Consider the following 23,282-nt stretch of genomic DNA (forward strand, 5'->3'; position numbering starts at 1 on the left):
ATGTTTCTTTAGAGGATCATAGATAGATGACGTCTCATGTATCATTTTGGATAGCCTTGTTGGTTGGTTTTATTGTATATAACTTTACGATAGCCTTGCCGGCCCATGTTATATGTGTTTATGTCCTTATCTATCATTATTGGTTATTTGTGATTCATGTCTACCATTTATGTTGACCTCGTTGGACCTTATAGATAATAAGAAAGGTTAGATAAAATGTACGTCGGTGCTCGGCAAGTATGGCCGGTTACCAGTCATGACCCTCCAGTTTGGGGTCGTGACAGTGGTCGAATATAACCTTCATTTAGTTAAGGTCGTGAGCCAAGTAGGCGATAATTTGAACGAGGTCGAATATAACCTTCATTTAGTTAAGGTCGTGGGTCGAGTAGGTGTTAATTCGAACGGGGTGGTCGAATGTAACTTGTGCTTGGGGAGAGCAGAAATAAACTTCATGCATTTATGCTTTGTTCATATACTTGGAGAGATTTACATATTTTTCGGGTGTTGGCTAGCAGTCCAGTCCCGGTCTATCTAGTCCCTTCATTGGTCGAACTGGAAAAATAGTGAGAGATCGAGCAATGAACTAGCCCTCCAGTGCCTTCGTCTGTGCGCACTTCAATCCTGAAGTATCCCTGTCATCGCCTCGTTAAAAACTTTCTCGAGAAAACCCAATTGGGAAAACACTCGAGTGAGGTAAAAAGAGTGCGACTTTGGGGACCTCATCCATTAAAAGTTGAAGTACTTGAGGTGTGTAATATTCCAGTTGTTTGGTAGTCGCTTTCCTTCCATTGTTTCTAGTGTGAATGACCCTTTGTTTGCTGCTGCCGTGATTTTGTAGGGGTCGTCCCAGTTTGTTCCTAGTTAGCCTTCCCGCGGGTCATTGCTTGCTTGTGTTTTGGCTTTAAGAATGTAGTCCCCGACTTTGAGTGGTCTGATCTTTGCCTTTTTGTTATAATAGCATTCTGCTTGATGCTTTTGGGCGACCAGTCTCACGTAGGCCATATCTCTTCGTTCCTCGACTTCGTCGAGTTCCTGCATTCTACTATCATCGTTCTGGGGTCCGCTTTCACGGGAGTATCTTAGGTTGGGCTCCCCGACCTCTACCTGTATTACTATATTAGTCCCATAGACTAATGAGTATGGTGTTTCTCATGTGCTCATCTTTGGCATTGTTCGGTAGGCCCAGAGTACTTCTGGTAATATTTCCGGCCACAGTCCCTTGGTGTCTTCGAGTTTCTTCTTCATGATGTTCAATATTAACTTATTGGAGGATTCCGCTTGCCCATTGCCCACGGGGTGGTAAGGCGTTGAGAGTATCCTTTTGATGTGCCATTTTCAAAAAAGTCGGCGACCTTCTTTCCTGCAAATCGGGGTCCGTTGTCGCAACTGATTTCTTTGGGGAAACCGAAACGACATATGATGTTTTTCCATATGAAGGTGAGCACTTACTGTTCGCGTATTTGGGCGAATACTCCTACTTCCACCCATTTAGAGAAATAGTCAGTTAAAACCAAGAGGAATCGTACGTTACCTCCTCCTGCCGGGAGAGGCCCACGATGTCCATTCCTTATTTGATGAACGGACAAGGGGAAGTTAGTGAGTGTAGGTGTTCGCCTTCTTGGTGGATCATTAGGGCGTACTTCTTTCATTGCTCGCTTTTTTTCACGAAGTCCACGACCTCCTTTTTCATGGTGGGCCAGTAATACCCTGCCCGTATGAGGCATCTGACTAGAGCTCGATTGCCGAAGTGAGCTCTACAGTGGGCTTCGTGTAATATTTCAAGGACATTTCACGTCTCATTTGGGCCTAAGCATTTTTCTAGAGGGCCGTCGTATGCCCTTTTGTACAGGTCATTGTGGATGATATTGTATCTGGCTGCTTGCATTCGCAACTTTTTGGCCTTTTTTATCGTTGTGGTGTATGCCGTCCTTCAAATATATAATAATACGGTTGAGCCATTCCCAAGTCAGGTTTATGGTTCTTACCTCAATTTGGTCTATCGACGAGTTGAGGAGGTGGACCATATTTCTTTCTCCGGTTGTAATGTTTTTTGTAGTTGCAGCTAACTTAGCGAGGTCGTCCGCCTCGGTGTTCTGTGCTTGGGGGATCTGGTCGAGATGACATTCGTCGAACTCGGGTAGCAGCTTGCAGATTTCGGTCTGGTACTTTTGTAACCTTTGTTCCTTAATTTGGAAAGTCCCTGTGACTTGGTTGACCGCGAGTTGAGAATCGCAACACAATCTTAGCCACTTTGCCCTGGATTAGAGTATTAGTCTCAGTCCTGCAATTACGGTCTCATACTCGGCCTCGTTGTTAGTCATGTTCGGGCATCTTATGGACTGGCAAATCAATTCGCATGTTGGGACTTCAAGTACGAGTCCCAGCCCAGATCCTGACATGTTAGACACGCCATCGGTTTACAGGACCCAGAGGTATCATGTTTGGGGAGAAGCGTGGACGGCTTCTTTTTTGACTTCGGGCATTACTTTTGCACTGAAGTCGGTGACAAAGTCTGCGAGAACCTGTGACTTTATCGCCATTCGTGGCCGATATGTAATGTCGTGCTCGCTTATTTCGATGGCCCATTTGGCCAGCTTGCCCGATAGCTCGGATTGATGTAAAATGCTCTTTAAGTGAAATGTCGTGACGACCGAGATGGGGTGGCATTGGAAATATGGTCTAAGCTTTCGTGAAGCTACGACGAAGGCCAGAGCCAATTTTTCAAGATGGGGGTATCTTGTCTCGGCATCGACTAGTGTTTTGCTAATGTAATAGATGGGAGATCGTGTACCTTTATTTTCTTGGACCAGAACTGCGCTCACAGTTACTTCGGACACGGCGAGATAGACAAGGAGAGGTTGTCGCGGTTCTGGTGTCGAGAGCAATGGTGGCGAGGACAGGTACACCTTTAACTCCTTCAGGTCATGGACACACTCAGGGGTCCATTGGAGATCGTTCTCCTTTTTGAGCATGCCGAAGAACTTATGGCACCTATCGGAGGATCGTGAGATAAACCTCGAAAGGGCAGCGATACGGCCAGTCAACTTCTAGACCTGATTTTTGGTGGTAAAGTGCTCTGGTATCCCTTCGATGGCTTAATTTGGTCGGGATTGATCTCTATACCTCGCTGCGACACTAGAAAACCCAAGAATTTTCTTGAGGCCACGTCGAATGCATATTTTCTGGGGTTCAGTTTCATGTCATATTGCCTGAGTATGCCGAAGGCTTCTCTCAGATGGTCGATGTGATCTTCTTTCCTTTTGGATTTGACCAACATGTCGTCGATGTAGACTTCCATTATTTTTCTGAGTTGTTCTTTGAACATCTTCATCACCAACCTTTGGAAAGTTGTCCCTGTATTTTTCAGTCCGAAAGGCATTACCCTGTAGTAGTACGTCCCTTGGTGGGTGATGAAGGTGGTCTTTTTATGGTCCTCCTCCTCCATGAGGATCTGATTATAGCCCGAGTAGGCATACAAGAAACTTAGTAGCTCGTGTCCGGCTATTGCATCGATGAGTTGGTCGATATGAGGTAATGAAAATAAATCCTTGGGGCAAGCTTTGTTCAGGTCAGTGAAATATACGCACATCCGCTACTTGCCATTCTTCTTTTTCACCATGACTACGTTGGCGACCCAATTGGGGTACTTCTTCTTCGCGCACTGCGTCATTAATTGCGGAGGTGAACTTACTCCTAACCTTCCTCACCAGGGGGTAAAGTAGATCGACGTTCAATTTGTGCGTGGCGATCTCCTTTGGGATACCTGACATATTTGCATGGCTAAAAGTAAACAAGTCCACGTTAGCGGTTAAAAATTCACGAAACTTACTTGGTTCGTGAAGTTTGAAGACGATGTAAGCTTTCTTATTGTGGTCGTTGCTGTCTAATTGAACGGGGTCGAGGTCCTCTATGGTTGATCCTGCGGCCTCGACCATATCGGGTCTCTGATGACGTCCTCGCTGTCATCGCATACCGACCTCGACCCTGTTGATTGCTATGCCTCTTTTTCTTTATCCTTTGATTGTTGGGTCGCCGTGCAGTCTAGGGCGACGCGGTAGCATTCCTGGGATGTGCGTTGCTCCCCTTGTATACTGAATAAGCCCCATGGAGTTGGGAATTTGATGACTTGGTACAAGCTGAAGGGGATAGCTCTCATGGTGTGTATCCATGGTTGACCTATTATGGCGTTGTATTCTGTGTCCTGATCCATGATGTGGAATGTGGTCTCCAGAGTGATGCCTCCCGCCAGGACGGGGAGTGTGATCTCGCCAGATGTTCGCTCAACTGCATTGTTAAAGCCTGTTAGTGTGATGCAGTGTGGCACTATCTTGTCCTCGAGTTTCATTTGTACAAGTACTCGAGGATGGATAATACACGCGCCGCTCCCATCATCTACCATAATTCGTCTTACGTCGGTATCTAAAATTTGTAAACTAATAATGAGAGCGTCATAGTGAGGGAAATCCAAACCGTTGGTATCTGACTTATTCAAGATGATACTTTCTTCGAGTTCATCATACCGTTCGTAGGTGTTTGACCGCTTGAGCTTGTGGGTTGTGGTGAACTTTACATTGTTGATGGCAGCGTCATCCCCGCCACCGATGATCATATGGATGGTGCGGGCTGACGAGGGTAGTTTTGGCCGCCCTTGATGTTGTTCACGTCCTCTGGCAAAGTTGGTCCTTCCCCGATCGCTCAGCAATTCTTTGAGGTGTCCCTGTCGCAGCATGTTTATGACCTCCTGTCTTAGGGCAATCCAATCTTCGGTTTTGTGTCCTCGCTCTTGATGGAACTCGTTGAGGGCATCTGATTTTCTGGTATTCGGGTCTGATCTCATCTTTTATGGCCACTTCACCTTTGGTCCGAGCTTCTCCAAGACGTAAACAATCTATGTAGGTGACACGCAGAAATTATGAGCGGATATTAAAATGAGCATACCTCTCTCATTCCGGTGAGTCCCTGTTCTTGATCGGGATAGGCCTTCTTCATGGCGGGATGAGGACATAGTGTTAGTTCTGACATATGGGAGATGTCGTTCCCGGGTTGGTCTTGAGGCCGCAGGATCTTTTCTGATATCATTTCTTCGATCTTTTCTGGATTCTGCTTGTACCAAGGTCAGTCGATGGGTTGGCACACTGAGGTCATCCTCGTCTGCTCGCACTTCGGCATAATACGCATTATGTATTTCGTCCCAAGTCATTGGGGGATACTTCATAAGCCGACTCAATAATTTTCTTGTCGCCCTTGAACCATTTCTACTCAGCCCGTTTTGAAACGCAGCTACCGCCATTCTTTCAAGCCCCAAACTCGGAAAGCGTGATTGGCACCCAACCGAGTGAACCCGATCAAAAAAGCATGTTAGACGCTTTCTACCCAACGCACCCATGATCAAAAGAAGACATAATTTTGTTAATTAGACAGTAGGGAGATCATGTACACAATACTAAATCATTTCATTAGTTACTTCACTTTTAAGTCTCAAAATACAAATATTCTTATAGTTTGAGTGGAACAAGTAATCAAAACATAACATAACTTGTTTGACTTTTCTAGCACCCATGTACAACTCACATAGTGTCTACGGAGCCTATAAAAGATGCAAAATAGTATTATGATAGTGCCGGCAACAAGGCCTCAGCTACACCTCAAAACGGGATAATAATATGAACAAAAGATACAATACATGACCCCTAGATGAAGTGGGACTCACCAAGTCTGCTGGGAAGAGGATGTACCACTATCACTGATCAACACTGCCTGCTATGGAACCACCTGCATCCATTTAAAGATACAGCGGCCCCGGCCAAAAGGGCGTTAGTACTGTCGAATAGTACTAGTATGTAAAACTAAATACCATCTCAATAGAATGAATAATAATACAAGGGGGAACAATCAAGAATTCAATAAGAGCTTCAAGTAATACTAAAACATCAAGTTAAGGATCACATAAGTTTTCAAGTCAATTTCCATATTATTAGTTTGGGTGATCTTTAGTGCCGATATACCATAATTCACAATACCACTGTATTCTTACACGGAGTCCGATCACGACCCGATCAGCTAGGTCATCTCATTTGAGACATCAACCATAACCACAATTTCATTATAATTTCCATCACAGTCACCACTATGTGTGCGGCATGGCGTCCGATCACGGCCCGATCGGCTAGGCCGTCTCATCCAAGACATTACCTTTTTCAGTCAATCATCTCATATCATACTTCTTTCACATCCTTTCAATTCATTGGCACTAGTGGCCACAATTATAAAGTCATTCTTGGCACTTGGCCATATTTCATAATTCCAGTTCCCCTTTCCACATTCAAACATCATTATCATTATCAACAACAATAAGGCTTCCCATTCAAGACATTAAATTCACATATGAGTAACTTGGGAATCTTAGTCACATAGAGCCTTTTCATACAATTTAGCATAACAACATTTATTTTGATCTTGACTTGAAGTCTTAACATTTTTAACACATATTCCATTTTTCCAATACATCCTCAATGATAAAGTGATATGATGAAGCATTTACAATACATATTGAGCATATATCCTTCAACACAAGCACATTCGGAATAGCCAATTCTATTATGATCAATTTGGAACTTACACCAATTACATTAACACCGTGGGATTCAATTCTAAGAAGAAGGGAGTTTAGCCAACATACCTCAATTGAGCTTCCTTTAAACTTTAAAACGTTCCGGAATTCTTAGCAACTTCGATCTATTTTAGAAATATAACAAGTTGGACCAAAATTAGGAAGATGGTCATGATTCTAGCTCATTTGAGCACATTATCAAACATTAGGTGTGCACTAATGTTTTAAGGCCCTTTTGTGAAAGATTCCATCATTCCCCAACCCATTCTCTACCATTTTTAGCTCATAACCTTCCCACATTCTTTGATAACATATGCATGCAAGACAACAACCCCCACACCCAAGAATTGTCTTTCTAATTATCCCATTTTTTGTATATTTTTTAAATTGAGAGCTAGGACATAGACTCTTACCTTTAGGATGAAGACTTTCTTTGTTAATCCTCAATGATTGAGCAATAATTGATGGATAATAGGTTGAAGGTTACTCCCCCACACTAAGCACTCTTTCTCACTCTAAAAGTATCAAAATTTTACTCAAATTTGACTATGGCATATATTTTATCGAAGTAGGGTCGGGTTATAAAAACCCAAAAATAAAGTCCCGAGACAGGATCTGCGGTCGCATATGCGACCGCATAATGATTCTGCGGTCCGCGAAATGACCGCGAAAAATGGCCTTCGGAATTGGGCTGGCCTGCTTTGTTCTGCGGCCGTTATGCGGCCCGCAGAACCTCTCTCCGCAAAAATTCTAAGGCTGATTGTACGACAAAAGTGCAGCCCGTGAAATGGTTGTGCGGTCGCATAACTGGCCTCGAAATTGTCATCAAAAATGGCCCAAGTAGTTGCTTCACTCTGCGGCCATTCTGCGGCCCGCAGAGTGATTATGCGGCCGCATAATAGGCCATAGAAATGCCTATCTCTGCAAAATATTTTCCTTCAACTCCCCAGCGCACTGTTCAATCCAAAAAGTCTGAACCCCAATTTTTAGGAAATATTTTACGGGGCCTTACACATTCCTTCCGATACATTGGGCAAGGTTATTCTTACTCGGTTAAAATGGGCGAGGAAGTCCCTCAGCCCCTCTCCCGGAGACTGTTTGATAGCAAAGATGTCATTTACTCTTGCCTCAGCCTTCTTGGCCCCGGCATGAGCCGTCACGAACTTATCGGCCATTTCCTCAAAGGTTTCGATGGAACGTGCAAGCAATTGCAAATACCAGGTTAATGCACCTCCCATGAGGTTTTTTGCCGAATTTCTTTAGCAAAATGGAGGATACTTGTTCCTTGGCGAGGTCATTTCCTTTCACGGCGGTGACGTAATGGGTCATATGATCCTCGGGGTCAGTTGTGCCATCGTATATGTTCAGATAAGATAGCATTTAAAGGTCTTTGGTATGGCATGTGGGGGAGCGCTATCACTGTACGGCAGCTCGACGAACCGAATGGCATCTCTCTTCGACAATAGCTTAGGAGCGCCCGGTATTTTATCGACCCTTTTTTGGTATTCTTTTATTTGGTCCCGAAGTGTCTTGTTCTCGTTTTCCATTTCTTCCATCCTTTCCATAATGGTTGTGAGAGCGCCATCGCCTGCATTGTTAACAACATTGTGAGTGATACATGTCGTCGTGGGAGGAGGAGGAGGTTGATCATGTTGCTCGTCCACTGGCGGTGCATCATAGGTTCTCGCATTTATTGCAGCCACGTCCTGAATGGGCTTATGGAGGACGTTGGTCAGTGTATCAGTTAGCCAGGCCTCAAGGAGCTTCTTTATCGCTGGCGGTGCCTCCTCTCCCACGGATGTGGAGGCTGTCTTACCAAGAGATTTTGTGATGCTGCAGTAGGGAGGGGGTGATCCACCTCGCCTAGAAGAGGCATTGGGTGTTGTGTCCTCGTCCACTGCTTCAGAGCTTTTGTGGATGATGTTCATGAGGTTGGTTGGGAGGTCACTCATTATTCTCGTTCTTTCTTCTCTGTTACCTGCCATATTAGATCTATGCATGCAGAGAGAAAAAGGCTCTTGTTTTGTTTTTTCTGTACGTTAGTAACCAGCGTTGATTGTAGATCTAGAAGAAACTAAAAGACTTAGCTAGAAGATCCCCACAGACGACGCCAAATTGTTTGACCAAAAAGTGTAACTTTCGGTTAAACTATTAAATTTATATAATGATGTGTTAAATCTAGTTAAGGATAATAACTCTAGATGTAAATCTTAAAAACGTGCGGAATGTGGGGACAAATCCGTAAATGATTGATGACAACAAGTGAAAAGTATTCTTAAAGTATGGGCAATAATGAAGGTGTAACTGACAATAAATAGCAATAAATGATATTCAAGTAAATAAGGAGAATGATTCACCCAATAATGGATGGATTGGACGAATATTTCTCCTGACAATGATGAGTGACAGAAAGATCCAAGATTTGTTTGAACAATCCTTGGATATGGTGGAAAGATGTGGAATAATATGAGCAAGAATCTTTGTAAAAAGGCAATCTTTGTATTTTTATATGTGGGAGAGAATCTTTTACTGAAAAGTATTCTTATCAAATGAATATTACATGCCCCTATCATTATCTCTTCTCTCTATATATATGGGACATTTTCCTAATAAACCCTAGTAGTACAAGTATAGAGAATATCCACTAGAATATTTCTTTTTAATATCCTACCCTAACAAACTAGCCGTTACAGCTCCTGTCATCAATATTCAGCCTCGACCTCGACCCTTGTTGATACCTCGATTACGGCTCTCGTCGACATCGTGACTACGGCTCATGGCTGACACTTCGACCAATGACTTTGATGCATCATGGTCCACCTCGACCGACTCTTTCGATAATGTCATATTACGCTAAATATCCTTAGGGCAGATTTTGGCCTATACAGAGTCAATAAAAAAAATATTACCATATAAAATAGAACGGCGAAGATAATAGATATATCCTCTTCAGCAAGAAAATAAGCTTCTTACTTCTTAATTTGCTTCGGGGACTTAATACAATCTTTAGTTTAAGTTGGGCATGGGAAATTTGTTTATAGTACATGTTTAATGCTTCGGTAGGAACAATATTTCAATTTATTTTCTTTTATATATAAGAAAAAAATAATGCGAGTATGATTACTATAAGGAAACTATTGACTTGTTCCTCCTCAATTTAATGACAGCCATATTACACTATACTCTGTGATCAATCTCCCAGCTCATGTTTGAGATTTGAGAGTTGGGGAATGATATTAAGTTAGTAATTCACTATCCTTGCCCACAATATATATAAATTATCCAAGCATTTTACGTGTCTTATAGCTGAACAGAAAATATATATTTTTAAAATAAGACCTTCCATTTTGCAGGAAAAAAAAAAGATCCTATAACGTGGTTGAGTGATAAGTCCTTCCAAATGATTCTTGAAAAAAGTCATTGATTCTCCTTAAGGGACGGTATTACTTTGAAAAATCTTAATCCATATCTTTAAGAATGAGCTTTTGGTCAGAAAAGTGTTAAATAAAATAAAAAAAGACATTATTTAAACCTAAAGCAGTCAACGAAAGAATATAAAAGACTAGGCGTTGTTCAATTATTTTGAGACGCCCTCACTTTCAACCAATAAAATGGAAGTTAGAGTTCATCAATATACGTGGGGAACAACTTTTAATTCTCTAAGAAGCATCTGAGGATATGACTCAGTAGCGGAGACAAGATTAGGCGTTGGGTAGCGCAGCGCATCTGTTTAAGGTAAAGTGGTGAAGAGGGGTGCTAACCCGGCCATCCAACTCAGCAGGTCAGGGGCAGGCCGCCCATAGGAGACCATTAATCCTGCTACCTTTCTTGTGGAATCCAAAGCAGTCTGACATTTAGGATTTGGCTTTTGCGGGTTTGTGGGCGAAGCGGCAATATCGAAAAATAAGAAAAGACACCAATGAGCAGATCATTAATGACTAGTTCGAACACTAGGAGCGTCTGAGCGACCCCACCGCTTTACTGGGTCATCCGCTCATTCCGCTTCTCCGTTACTACTCGGAGTTGAACATCTAACGGTAACTACACATGCGGGACCGGTTCTTTCTTGGTCAATGAAGTTAAAAAGGTTACGAGAGTTCAAGATTCAAAATCTCCGTACATGTAAAAATACTGTGTGTAATTTCTTTTCTCAGCGAGCAAAATTACGAGATATCTATGCTAAATGAATTAATCAAGATGCATACAAATTAATCAAATGCCACAATTATTTGGAAAGAAAAAACTAGAAAAAGCAACATAGCATATTCGAGATATCATGTGAGATACATTAAACTATTAATTAAAGTGTATAATATGAATGCCAATATGGTAAGGTACAAATCTTCAATATTGGGAACAAAATTAGGTAGCAATATCTAATTGGGAAAGCCAAATTGATAGACACGGATACGAAGATTGATTAGGGTTCGATATCTTGGTTTTAAATTTCAATATAAAATTATCTACATACAGCTATATGCCAGTCGAGGCATAATACATTAAGCATTTAGGAACCAAAAGAATGTGTTGTTTATTTTTATGGTTGTATATCTCTGTCCATATCTATATGATGATTGGGAATCAAACAGGACAGTGTGGAAGAAAAAACGGCTATTCCCAACAAAATAAATAGAAGACCTTCTTCAAAACCTTTACTATCTATCAGTGTCTAAAATGTATTTTTTGGCGAGTCCTGGGGCGCCGAGACGTACCAAAAACGCATCGAGACGTACTGTACAACACAAGTATCAGGTGTTCATTTAGGCGTAAATCCCAATATTCTAGACGTCCATTTGGGGCGTAAGCCCCGATAACTTTTTTAAAGTTGAGCTAAAATTGCTAAATAAATCTCTTTTTTTTTTAATTAAAACATTGAAAAGTTAACGCATAGTAGAAAATTTTCAAACCAAAAATCTCAATCAAGATTTTTACTAAATTTTTATCCTAATTTTATAATCTTTTCTCTCTGTTGTTTACTACTGGTAACAAATATACTTTAAATCTTTATTTACAAAGTGCAAACTACAAACCAAAGAGCTTTGTCCTCTAATTCTTAATTTCTTATTCTTCTTCCACGCTGCATTTACCTTCTTTAATTTATTCTTTCGAGTTAGTTTTTGTTTTCATAATTTCTTTTTTATCGCTCTAATTTAGATATTGTTTTGATGATAACTCTATTCTGTCTATTCATATTATACAATAAGTATTTATAATTTATTATTTGTTTTAGATTTTTAAACAATAACTTTATATTGTTGTTATTTTAATTCTTTGGATCATTAGGTATTAGAATATCATTTTTATATCTCTAGCTATAGTCTATCATAGTCATGATATAGGTATAATGCATCTTTACTTTAGTTATTTTATTAAGAAAAAAATATTCTTTTGTATGGTTCATGCACAGCATGTTTATGATAGATATATATGTATTTTCCTACTAATTCTATAAGTTCCTTGATATTTTTATAATCTTAATATGTTTTTATTTATTTTATTAATTTATAAATTATTAAAAATAAATACTCATGCGGCTTACGCACGTGCCTCGAAGCTTATGCCTCGTCCCATGTTAGATAAAATGCATGGGCTTTCACCCACGCCTTTTAAAACATTATTTCACTAACATTACCTATTTGCTTCTTCTATCTCAAATTATCATCACTTTTGGCTTCTTATGATCAAATGAAATGAATCCTGTTTATTATTTGTAATTCTTTTAAAATTTAATTTTCATTTTAAAACGTGTAAATCTAGTTTAATTTATAGCTTGAAAATTGACTAATATGGTAAAATTAAAAGCTGAGAATTAATAAAGAATTATTTAGCTAGTATCTTTAATATAACTAGTTTTAGGATACGAGTGTTGCGCGTGTACCCATCTCAAAGAATAATAGTTTATTGAAATTATGTTTGAGTTATAAAATAAAAATTGCGAAATTTTTTTAAGTTCCTATGAGTATTTATTGTATACTTTGTAAATTTTACGCTTTATAACTAAAGATTCAGATATAAGCTTTCAAAGGATTAGCACGATATACAATGTAGCACGCATAAGACAACTTTAAATCCAAATTTCAAAAAAACTACTAAATTTATTTTTGAAATATTATATCTTAACATTTTTGAAAAATAAGTTAATAAAGTTCAACAAAAAAATGATCCAAACGATTAGTATCACAATCTTTACATCAATAATGTATTTACTTCATTCGTTCTGGTTTTTGTGATTTTATTTTCTTTTTTAGTCTATTTTAAAAATAATAATACCTGTCCAAATTTGAAAATAATTAAACATAAACTTTTAATTTTATTCTTTAGTGATAATATTATGATTCAAATCTTATGGCATATTTGATACCATAAAGTTCAAAAATCTTATAGCCACGAAATATTTAATATCATAAGTTTCAGATTTATTTATTTATTTCTTATATTCTACGTCCTATATTTGTTATATATTCATGTCTCACATGGTTATAAATATACCATGCATACCTCAACCATACTAAAGGGATTCTTCTACAATTAAAAATGTTGGAGACATTCCTTCAAATTATAAGAGTTCTCTCCACAGAATTGAGAGGCCGATAAGTACAAATTTACAGCTTAAGGAAACGGGTACAGTCTTCACTATAGATTACAGTTAGGTATCTGTAGTTTCCTAAAATGCAGCAGCTCGTATCAATTTTGAGTTCTTCCTCTTTCGGAAGCAGCTCAAAGCGATCAAATTACAGCCGGAACTTTGACTTGCCGGAGGACTCAACGCCGGCGACGTCAAACTCTCTCAATTTCAACCGCGCCGCAATGTTGCCGATTTTTCTCAACGATTTGCACAGAAACAACAATAACAACAACAACGATGACGAGGAATTAGTTGAAATCACGGTAGAGCTGGACGATAATTCGATCGTTGTGTGTAATGTAATGCCAACGCCGGCTAATTCATCGCACAATAATACAAAAGCCGCTGGAGGTGAAGAAGTTTCTAGAACATCCGGCGCCGGTACCAAAATTCGCCGGAGATTTTCAACGGGATCACTGACGTCAAGATCCGACGTGGATAATGATCACGTTTTTTGTACTCGGATTAATGATAATAGTGAGCAGACAATTTTATCGATACGTGAAGAGATGAAATCGAAATTGAAGCTAGTGAGAAATAAATCGAGTGCTCAGCACGCGCTTGGAGGATTGAGATTTATAAGCAAGAAAAGTACTGGAGAATTTGAAGATAATGTGCTATGGGAAAAAGTTGAGACTCGGTTCAATGCTTTGGCTAAGGAGGGATTGCTTGCTAGAGAAGATTTTGGTGAATGCATCGGTACGTTCGAAATTTCAGTTCACGTAAATGACATGAATGATATCAAAATAACTATTCCCTCAATTCCAATTTATAGATTCAAATTTCTTAATTGTGACAGGTGAATTTAGACATAGAATATTTAAATTTTTTGAGATAAAATTTATATATTTGAAAACTATATATATAAAAACTAAAAAGTACTATAAATCACGTTAACTAAAAATTCAAAATATGTAAAAACCATATGAAAAAATCATGGTCAAAGAAGGATTTATTTGTCTCTCGAAATCTTAATACTTTTACGTTAATTGGGATGGCAGGAGTACTTATCAGTTTCATTTTGTGTACACTCCTCTCTTTCAACTTTGTTTCGAAAAGAATTTTAGACTTTGAAGTTTCCATTTTATCATGCTCTTATGTTCATCCAAATGTCATAACATGTATAAAATCAAACATTTTAAAATTTTATATTTTTTTTAAACTCCGTGCACAGTCAAATATCACAAATGAAATGAAGAGAGTGTATTGTATTATCTTTAGCTTCGTTTCTACTGGAAAAATTACAAGAACATGAAAAGCATAGTACCTTCAATATTACTTGTTGTACGTAGAACTCAAAAGATTTCATTGTATAGTGAACTTCATGGAGCAAATTAATATATCTCCATAGAAACAATATAATTTATTAACTTCAAAATCTTGATTTTAAATTTGCCATTTTTTCCATTCCATCAACAAATGTGTAAGGGTGGTGGTACATGGTGCAGGAATGGAGGATTCGAAAGAGTTTGCGGTGGGAGTTTTTGATGCACTAGCGAGACGACGACATCAAAAGACGGCGAAGATAACGAAATCAGAGCTTCATGATTTTTGGTTGCAGATTTCTGACCAGAGCTTCGACGCTCGCCTTCAGATTTTCTTTGACATGTTTGTGCACTCTTTATTTTATTTAAGTATACTGATAATTCAAATCTTTTTACATGATTAGTGTAGTTTAACTTATTATAGAATGTTATATTAACTCTAAAGGCATCCATCTCATAAATACTGATAATCGATAAATTGTGATTTTTATTTATTGTTGTTGTCCAATTTATGTTTTATTCAACTGCTCACGTTGCATGTACGTCTCATTATAGGGCTGATAGCAATGGAGATGGAAGGATTACCAGAGATGAAGTTCAAGAGGTAAGGTTATCATATCGTAACTTCTCAATTTACAAAAAGAGGTTAAAATTTTATAATTTCCTTATACTATTCGTAGTACTTGTCAAAAAACAGAAAAACTTGGTATAGAGAAGGCTATATTCGAGAATACAATTATTCGCTGATATTATATAAGCTTGTAATTAATATGAGTATATGACCAATTCAAATAGGTTATTTGCCTTCTTTTCCACGTTACTAATATCAGCTTGGTGCAGAAATTTATATGCCCTTAGTTTTTAAATGATTTGATTGTTTGAATATTGTTTATACTGAATTTAACTCTGTTTAATACTGCAACGATATCTTTAGAAGTTTCTAATATTATCTTTTTCTGTTTGCTCTTCCAACAGCTAATAATGCTGAGTGCTTCGGCAAATAAGCTGTCCAGATTAAAGGAACGTGCAGAAGATTATGCTTCTTTAATAATGGAGGAATTAGACCCTGAAGATCTTGGTTACATTGAGGTACCAAATTCTTGATCTTCTTATCTTTCTGTTCTTACTTCCTCCCCTTAAACTATTTTCAAAAACTAATTAACAAAGTTGGTGACCTGACTATTTGCTGCCCAAACAAAAACTTATGTCCAAATTACTCGGACCGCAGATCCAATATTGGATGACCAACCACATTATATCAGTCAGAACACCAAAAGTATTCTGATTTGGAATTGAGACGTTGATTGAAACTTTTTGAGACAATCTTTATTCGTTTTGGGAATGGAACTTTTTCCACTTCTTACTTAAACTAAGCATTACAGAAATAATTAAAGTATAAAGCAGCTGCTTCTGGTTCTGCTAAGCTTAATAAAATGTCATAATACAATGAATTTTCAGGAACACAAATTATTAGTCCAATCACATGTATGTCTCGATCAAGTTAAAGGAGATAGTTTGATCATAGGCATTAAAAGATAAAATTAAGCATCAGGCTAACAAAGAAGCGCATGAGCAACAAAAACTAATTTTAACAGATCAAGAAATCAAAAATCACTTCTTTCATTCTGGGGAGACAGAGGAACTGTATCATTTGAGTTGTAGTTTAGTTTATCAGTAACATCATTGTAGCCGGACACATTTGATAATTGTACCTCATTCACCTTTTCTTTCAGTTATGGCAGTTGGAAGCACTTCTTCTGCAAAGGGACAATTACATGAATTACAGCAGATCTTTAAGCACACCAAGTGTTGGATGTAGTCAAAACTCAGGATCCCTTAAGCCGAAAGACATAATAAAGAGAGCGAGCTGCACCCTCGAATGTCTTGTACTAAAGAACTGGCAAAGAGGTTGGATTCTATTGCTATGGATGATAACAATGGCCGGACTTTTCACATGGAAATTCTTACAGTATAGGCAAAGGGCACCATTCCAAGTTATGGGATATTGCTTGCCAATAGCTAAAGGTGCTGCAGAGACTCTCAAGTTAAATATGGCACTCATCCTTTTACCGGTTTGTCGTAACACATTAACTAAGCTAAGGTCTACAAGATCCAGATTACTTATCCCTTTCGACGATAACATCAATTTTCACAAGGTGAGACAGAACAAATTCACCAATATTAGTACTCTTGAAGTTTATAATGAACACAATTTTCTTCTGAACTATGTCATTTCAATTGGCAGATTATTGCATTTGCCATAGCAGTTGGAGTAGTACTTCACGCGGGGAATCATTTAGCGTGTGATTTTCCCCGTCTGGTTAACTCATCTACAGAAAAATTTACACTTATATCGTCTCATTTTGACAACGTGAAGCCTAGTTATAAAAGCCTTTTGACTGGTGTTGAAGGCATCACAGGTATTGGTATGGTAATTTTGATGACAATTACTTTCACATTAGCATCACGACGATTCAGGAGAAATTTGGTGAAGCTGCCACCTCCTCTCAACCGATTAACAGGCTTTAACGCATTTTGGTATTCTCATCACCTTCTCGCAATGGTTTATGTATTGCTACTAATACATGGAATATTCCTGTTCTTGGACCACCAATGGTATCACAAAACAGTAAGCACAATTATGAATATATTCAGCACACACACACACACACACACACACACACACATATATATATATATATATATATATATATATATATATATATATATGAAGCACCAAATTACTTTTCATTTATCTATGATTAAATGTTCAATATTTGTTGCACATGATTGTTGCAGACATGGATGTACATCTCCATTCCGTTGCTCCTGTATGCTGCAGAGAGGAGTTTCAGAAAATGCAGATCAGAATACTTCGGAGTTAAGATTTTTAAGGTAACTTGAAATATCAGCTCATTAGCTTTCCATCTAGTAGAGAATTTAAGAAATAAAAAGGATAGAAGGAAACAAATGAAGAATTGGTTTTTCTACCTATACAGGTTTCTGTACTTCCAGGAGACGTTCTCAGTTTGATCATATCAAAACCAAATGGTTTCAAATACAAGAGTGGGCAGTACATATTCTTGCAATGCCCAACAATCTCCTCATTTGAATGGTGTGTGAGTTCGTTCCTCAATTAAGCTGATTATATATACACAAGCAGTAATTAAGTATACATCAATCTTACTATTTTTCCAGGCATCCATTTTCTATAACATCTGCACCAGGAGACGACTACCTCAGTGTTCACATACGCACTGTAGGTGACTGGACAGCTGAACTTAAGCGAGTATTCACCGAGGATAACAGTTCAGCATGTGTAATTGGTCGAGCTAAGTTCAAAGAATTTGAAGATGTTGATCAAAGAAGGTACTTCATCAATGTTATTTGACATGTAAAGTTTAATCGCCATTCCCTTGTCAATATGTCTAAAGGACTTATTTACGATGCAGTTTACCTCGATTGCTTGTTGATGGACCGTATGGTGCCCCAGCACAAGACTATCAAAATTACGATGTCTTACTTCTTGTAGGACTTGGAATTGGAGCTACACCTTTTATAAGTATCTTGAAGGATCTATTAAACAATTCAAGAACAGAAGACAATGTGGTACTCATCCTTTAGTTTTCTTTGTTTATTCTTGTTAAATAAGTAAACATGTGGTATTAATCTTAGTCAAAACATTAACTTCAGGATTCTAGTACTGAGATCACTTCATCATATGATAGCTGGAGAAGTGTTGCAACTTCAAGTGTGGCATCAAGTGGAAGAAAGAAATTACAGAAGACCAAAAATGCATATTTTTATTGGGTTACTAGAGAACCTGGATCGTTCGAGTGGTTTAAAGGAGTCATGAATGAAGTTGCAGAGATAGATCACAAGGTAGTACATAATAATCATCAATGAATGTCCTTAATACTAGCTACACCAATTTTTCTCTTTTGATTAATGATTCTACTATGGTCTATTAGTATTGTAGTTTGACAATCTTATTACCAATTGGCTGCAATGAAACAGGGTCAGATAGAGATGCACAATTATTTGACAAGCGTTTACGATAAGGATGACGCGAGGTCCACTCTAATCACCATGCTCCAGGCACTTAACCATGCCAAACATGGTGTTGACATCCTTTCTGGCACTCGGGTATGATCCATATTCCATCACTACTACCCTCATTCGAAGCTTCTTAAAGATTTTGGCGAGGCTGGAATTTATTTTTAAGAATATAGGTCAATCATACAACAGCAAAGAGTAGAGTGCAATTGGACTGGTACATTTTCCACCAAGTACTGACTTTAGACTATGCAGGTGAAGACACATTTTGCAAGGCCCAAGTGGAAAGAAGTATTCAACAGAATAGCTTCCAAGCATCCTATTTCAACAGTAGGTAAGAAATTGTCACAACCTCAAACCAAGGGGTCGTTTGATATAATGGATAAGCAAAAATAATTCTGGAATAAAAATTTAGTACCGCCTTATCCCTTGTTTGGTTACTAATCCTGGGATAAGTTATCCTATGATTAAAAATAGTACCGGGATAACTTACACCTGCCAGAGGGTAGAATAGTAATCCCAAGATAAGTTATCATAGGATATATCAGTAAAATTAACAATCTCTGGATTAATACAGCATACCAAACAGTCAGTATAAATAATACCAGAATAACTAATCTCAGTATAACGAATCACAGCATAACTTGTCTTCAATATAATCCAACCTTTTGACAATGAATATGACCAAAAATAGAGGCTAATAAAGAAACTATAAAGATAAATAATCAAAGGCATTGCAAGCTCGTAGCAGAATCTTATGATGTAACAATATCTACCGACACTATTAAAGATGTTTTATAATGTTAACTTACTTTAACTTATTACAGCAAGTTATTTACCATTTTTATCAAGTTATCGCTTAATGCATATCAGAGTAATTTACCTTCAGTTATTTTATAGTAAAGTGATTGTATAAATATTTATTATACCGTCAATGCATACTGCATAGAACTTAAACTCAAACAGGAAAAGAAAAAGGAAAACGGGCAAGCAGTACTTAAGAGTTAAGAACTATGTTGCGCAGACTTTCCAAACTGCTGCTGCACCCGTGTTGGATCCTCCAAAAATACACTACTTTTGAAGGATCCGGCACACACCCGACTATATTTTCAGAGTGTCTGAGCAACATAGCTTTAAAAAAAACAAGGGAAAATTAGAGACTAAAAGATATCAAGGTAGGCCTTGCTAACAAGATAAATGATGCAGGAGTTTTCTATTGTGGGACGCCTGTTTTAGCCAAGGAGTTGAAGAAGCTATCAAAAGTATTGACTTATAAGACATCCACAAGATTTGTTTTTCACAAGGAGCACTTTTGAAGCTAGAAAAATTGGGTAACAAGCAAAACATTTTTCCCTTTTCTTTTTCCTTCGTTTTCATTTCTGTAGTTATTTATACCAAAAAAGGAATACATGTGAGTATACATATTGATTTAGCAAAATGTAAATGCATATATACAGCATACAAATGATTATAGTGAGAAAGATATCTATATGTGATTACAGTAATTTCAATATAGGATTATAGTGAGAAAGACATCTTTATTTGATTAGACTATTTTCAAAAAAAGAATGTAAATTTTTATGATATAGTATGCTCAGGAAAAAACACAGGAGTAGAATATATGTTCCTAGGGACTTTTAGTTCGAGTCGATTACTTAAATGGTCATTCAACTATTTGAAATTACCTAGTAAAGTTATATTTCTTTTGTTTGTAATAGAAAAGTCACTTAACTATTTCTATAGCACTCAGAATGATGCCGGATTAATCCCAAAAAAATATTTTCCTACATTTTGCAGTTTAAGTCTGCAACTATATTTAATGTCTTTTGGTATTTTTCAGTCGCGGCTACTAAAAAGAACTTAAATGTAGTTTGCAATCTCGGACTGCAAACAGTAGGAGAATATTCTTTAGGATTAATGCGGTGTCATTTGAACTTTGGATCGTGTAAATTATAAACGGGCGGCTAATTTTATGGCGAATTTGGCTCAATTTGTCAGATGCTATTGAAACTAATCCAATCTCATCATCCCTCTATTTAAACTAATACTCCTAACTAGTCTTAACGTTTGCGTGTATACCTTATTTAGATGAGTAATTTTTTTATCACATAAATATTATATTAAAAATTATGTTTGAGTTATAGAATAAAAGTTAAAGCGCCTGAAATTGATGCAGGGGCGGCCCATCCATAAAGCGGGTAAAGCAATTGCTTTAGGCCCCACATTTATGGGGGCCCCATTTTTTAGTTATATCTATATTATATATATAAATTAAAAAATATATAAAATGAAACGGAAAGTTTAAACACAAATTTAAAATAGTGGACCACGAGTCCACAACTTTCTCAAAGTTTGCAAAGTGAACACAAGCAGAATGTGTGCACTGTGCATTGTGCAATTGTGCACTGTGCACTAATACTCTAATAGATATGCCATTATATTATATATTATACTTTGTTCTTACTCACAAAACTTTGTTGAGCAAAGTGAAGACAAGTAAACAACTTGTGCAATGTGCACTAATAACTATGACACTATATTATATTTTATACTTTGTTTTTACTTCATTTTCCAACGGTTCAACTTATACGTGAGTAACACTATTGACTATACCACTATATTATATTTTTATACTTTGTTCTTCATTCTTCAATTAATCACACTCCATTCTTCATTCTTCAATAGCCAAAGATCAAAGCTTTATTTTGGATCTTCAGACTTCAGAGTTCAGTATATTGATTCAAGAAATAGTGGAGTGTTTTTGTTTGTTCTATTTTCATGATTCAAGTCTTACAAGTTACAACAAGCATACTCAAACAGAAAATTTAATTTCATATCAAGCTATCCGTTTTTTAACCAGGTTCTATTATTCTATCTTTTATTATTTTCTCATCTAAAATTTAATATTTTGTTATTTAGTGCATTTTTAGATTATTTATTATTATTAGAAGATAAGTATGTCAAATAGAAAGTGTGAATCTGGTTATGAAAAACTCAAGAAAAAAAGAAGAATTCAAAATCTAATTCAATCTCAAAAAGGTGCTCTTGACAAATTTTTATTGAATAATAAAAATCTTGAATCAGAAAAGTTGGGAGAGTGTTCTCTAGATGACCAAGTTAGTAATTCAGTTGAGTTAGATAATTCAAAAATTAATAATATTCAAGTAGAAAAAGAACAAGTAAGTGACAAGCCAGAAATAGATCCTCAAAATAATACATTGATGCTTATGAATGAAATAAATAATTCAACTCCTATAAATATATATGATCCTAGTCAATGGACTAATATAGATACAAAGTTGAGAGATCTATTGGTAGAAAATGGGCCAATTAGAATAATTGACACAAATTTTCCGAATGATACATTTTCAAGACATTTTTCTACTACACATTATATTCAAAAATTAGTGAATGGTGAAAGACATGATAGAAGATGGTTAGTTTATTCTAAAGACTTAGATAAAGTATTTTGTTTTTGTTGTAAGTTGTTTAGTTTGAGTTCCGGAACTTGTAGTAGTAAACTAGCTAGTGAAGGTAGTAATAATTGGAGAAATATTAGTACTAAGCTCAAAACTCATGAAACAACAAATGAACATATTATTAACATGGCTGTATGGATTGATGTTGCCATAGATCAATTAAAAGGTTTGATTTCTTTTTTTAACAAATATAGAGAAGAAGGATTTGTAACTGCTATGATTTCTGCCAAAGAAATTGCATTTGAAATGAATATTGAATCCGAATTTCGTAAGAAACGTGTGATATCTAGGAAGAAATTTTTTGATGAGAATGTTGCTAATGAAATCTCAAAGTCTCTTGAAGAGTCCTTTAGAGTTGATTACTTTTTATACATTGTAGACAAGGCTATTGTTTCACTTCAAAATAGATTTGAACAATTTGAAGCATATGAAAATATTTTTGGTTTTCTATTTAGTGGTAAAAAACTAAGATCACTAAATGATGGAAATTTAAAAACACATTGCCTTAATCTTGAATTTTTCTTAAAGCATAATCAATCCGATATTGATGGTTTAGATTTATTTTCTGAGTTGAAAGTATTAAGGAAAATAGTACAAGTAGAAGATAATAGTTTAATCGATATACTCAATCAAATAAAGAGACTTGATTCTTTTCCAAATGCCTATATTGCTTATAGAATAATGTTAACAATTCCAGTTACCGTTGCTTCAGCGGAAAGAAGTTTTTCAAAATTAAAATTGATAAAATCTTACCTAAGATCAACAATGTCTCAAGAGAGATTAAATGGGTTAGCTATATTGTCAATTGAGAAATACTTATTAGGAGAAATTGATTATAAGAAAATTATTAGTAACTTTGCATCTAAAAAAGCTAGAAAAATTGACTTCAAATAATAAAAAAAAAATTAAAACATTAAGGCCCCTCATTAAAATTTGGCTTTAGGCCCCAAAATACGTCGGGCCGCCCCTGAATTGATGAATAAAATAGTTGAACGCAGTAAAAAATTTAATTAGAATAATTTATTTGAATAACTTTAATAATAACAACAAAAACTCAAAATTTTGTTTACACAATTAAGAATGAAAGACAATAAAAGCTTTTAAAGGATATATTTCATGCATATAATATAAAAATAATAATTGTTCAAATAGAGGTATATTTATAATATACATTTTGTGTGCTTGAAAATTTTGCTCCACTATTTTGTTCCAACATTATACATATTATTTTTTCTTTTTCACTTTAT

The 23,282-nt window shown here is 36.7% G+C and overlaps 1 protein-coding gene across 1 annotated transcript; it reads left to right on the forward strand.

Moving 5' to 3' along the window:
* Positions 1 to 13,138: 13,138 nt before the first annotated feature.
* LOC107797552 (respiratory burst oxidase homolog protein E-like) lies at positions 13,139 to 20,008 on the forward strand. The gene is made up of 14 exons (XM_016620452.2): positions 13,139 to 13,934; positions 14,684 to 14,843; positions 15,056 to 15,104; positions 15,476 to 15,589; positions 16,234 to 16,656; positions 16,746 to 17,129; positions 17,300 to 17,395; positions 17,500 to 17,615; positions 17,699 to 17,869; positions 17,953 to 18,109; positions 18,194 to 18,382; positions 18,518 to 18,646; positions 18,812 to 18,890; positions 19,763 to 20,008. The coding sequence occupies exons 1-14, from the start codon at positions 13,280 to 13,282 to the stop codon at positions 19,870 to 19,872; spliced, it is 2,832 nt and encodes a 943-aa protein (XP_016475938.1). The 5' UTR covers positions 13,139 to 13,279; the 3' UTR covers positions 19,873 to 20,008.
* The last annotated feature ends 3,274 nt before the right edge of the window (positions 20,009 to 23,282 follow it).

The sequence above is a fragment of the Nicotiana tabacum genome, chromosome 21 (genome assembly GCF_000715075.1).
Source record: "Nicotiana tabacum cultivar K326 chromosome 21, ASM71507v2, whole genome shotgun sequence".
NCBI classification, from domain to species: domain Eukaryota; kingdom Viridiplantae; phylum Streptophyta; class Magnoliopsida; order Solanales; family Solanaceae; genus Nicotiana; species Nicotiana tabacum.

Excerpts from the sequence above, each read along its gene's own strand:
- LOC107797552 (XM_016620452.2), top strand. The coding sequence starts at position 13,280 with ATGCAGCAGCTCGTATCAATTTTGAGTTCTTCCTCTTTCGGAAGCAGC. Across the intron at positions 18,647-18,811 it reads ACATCCTTTCTGGCACTCGG|GTGAAGACACATTTTGCAAG; the intron begins GTATGATCCATA and ends TAGACTATGCAG. Across the intron at positions 18,891-19,762 it reads GCATCCTATTTCAACAGTAG|GAGTTTTCTATTGTGGGACG; the intron begins GTAAGAAATTGT and ends TAAATGATGCAG.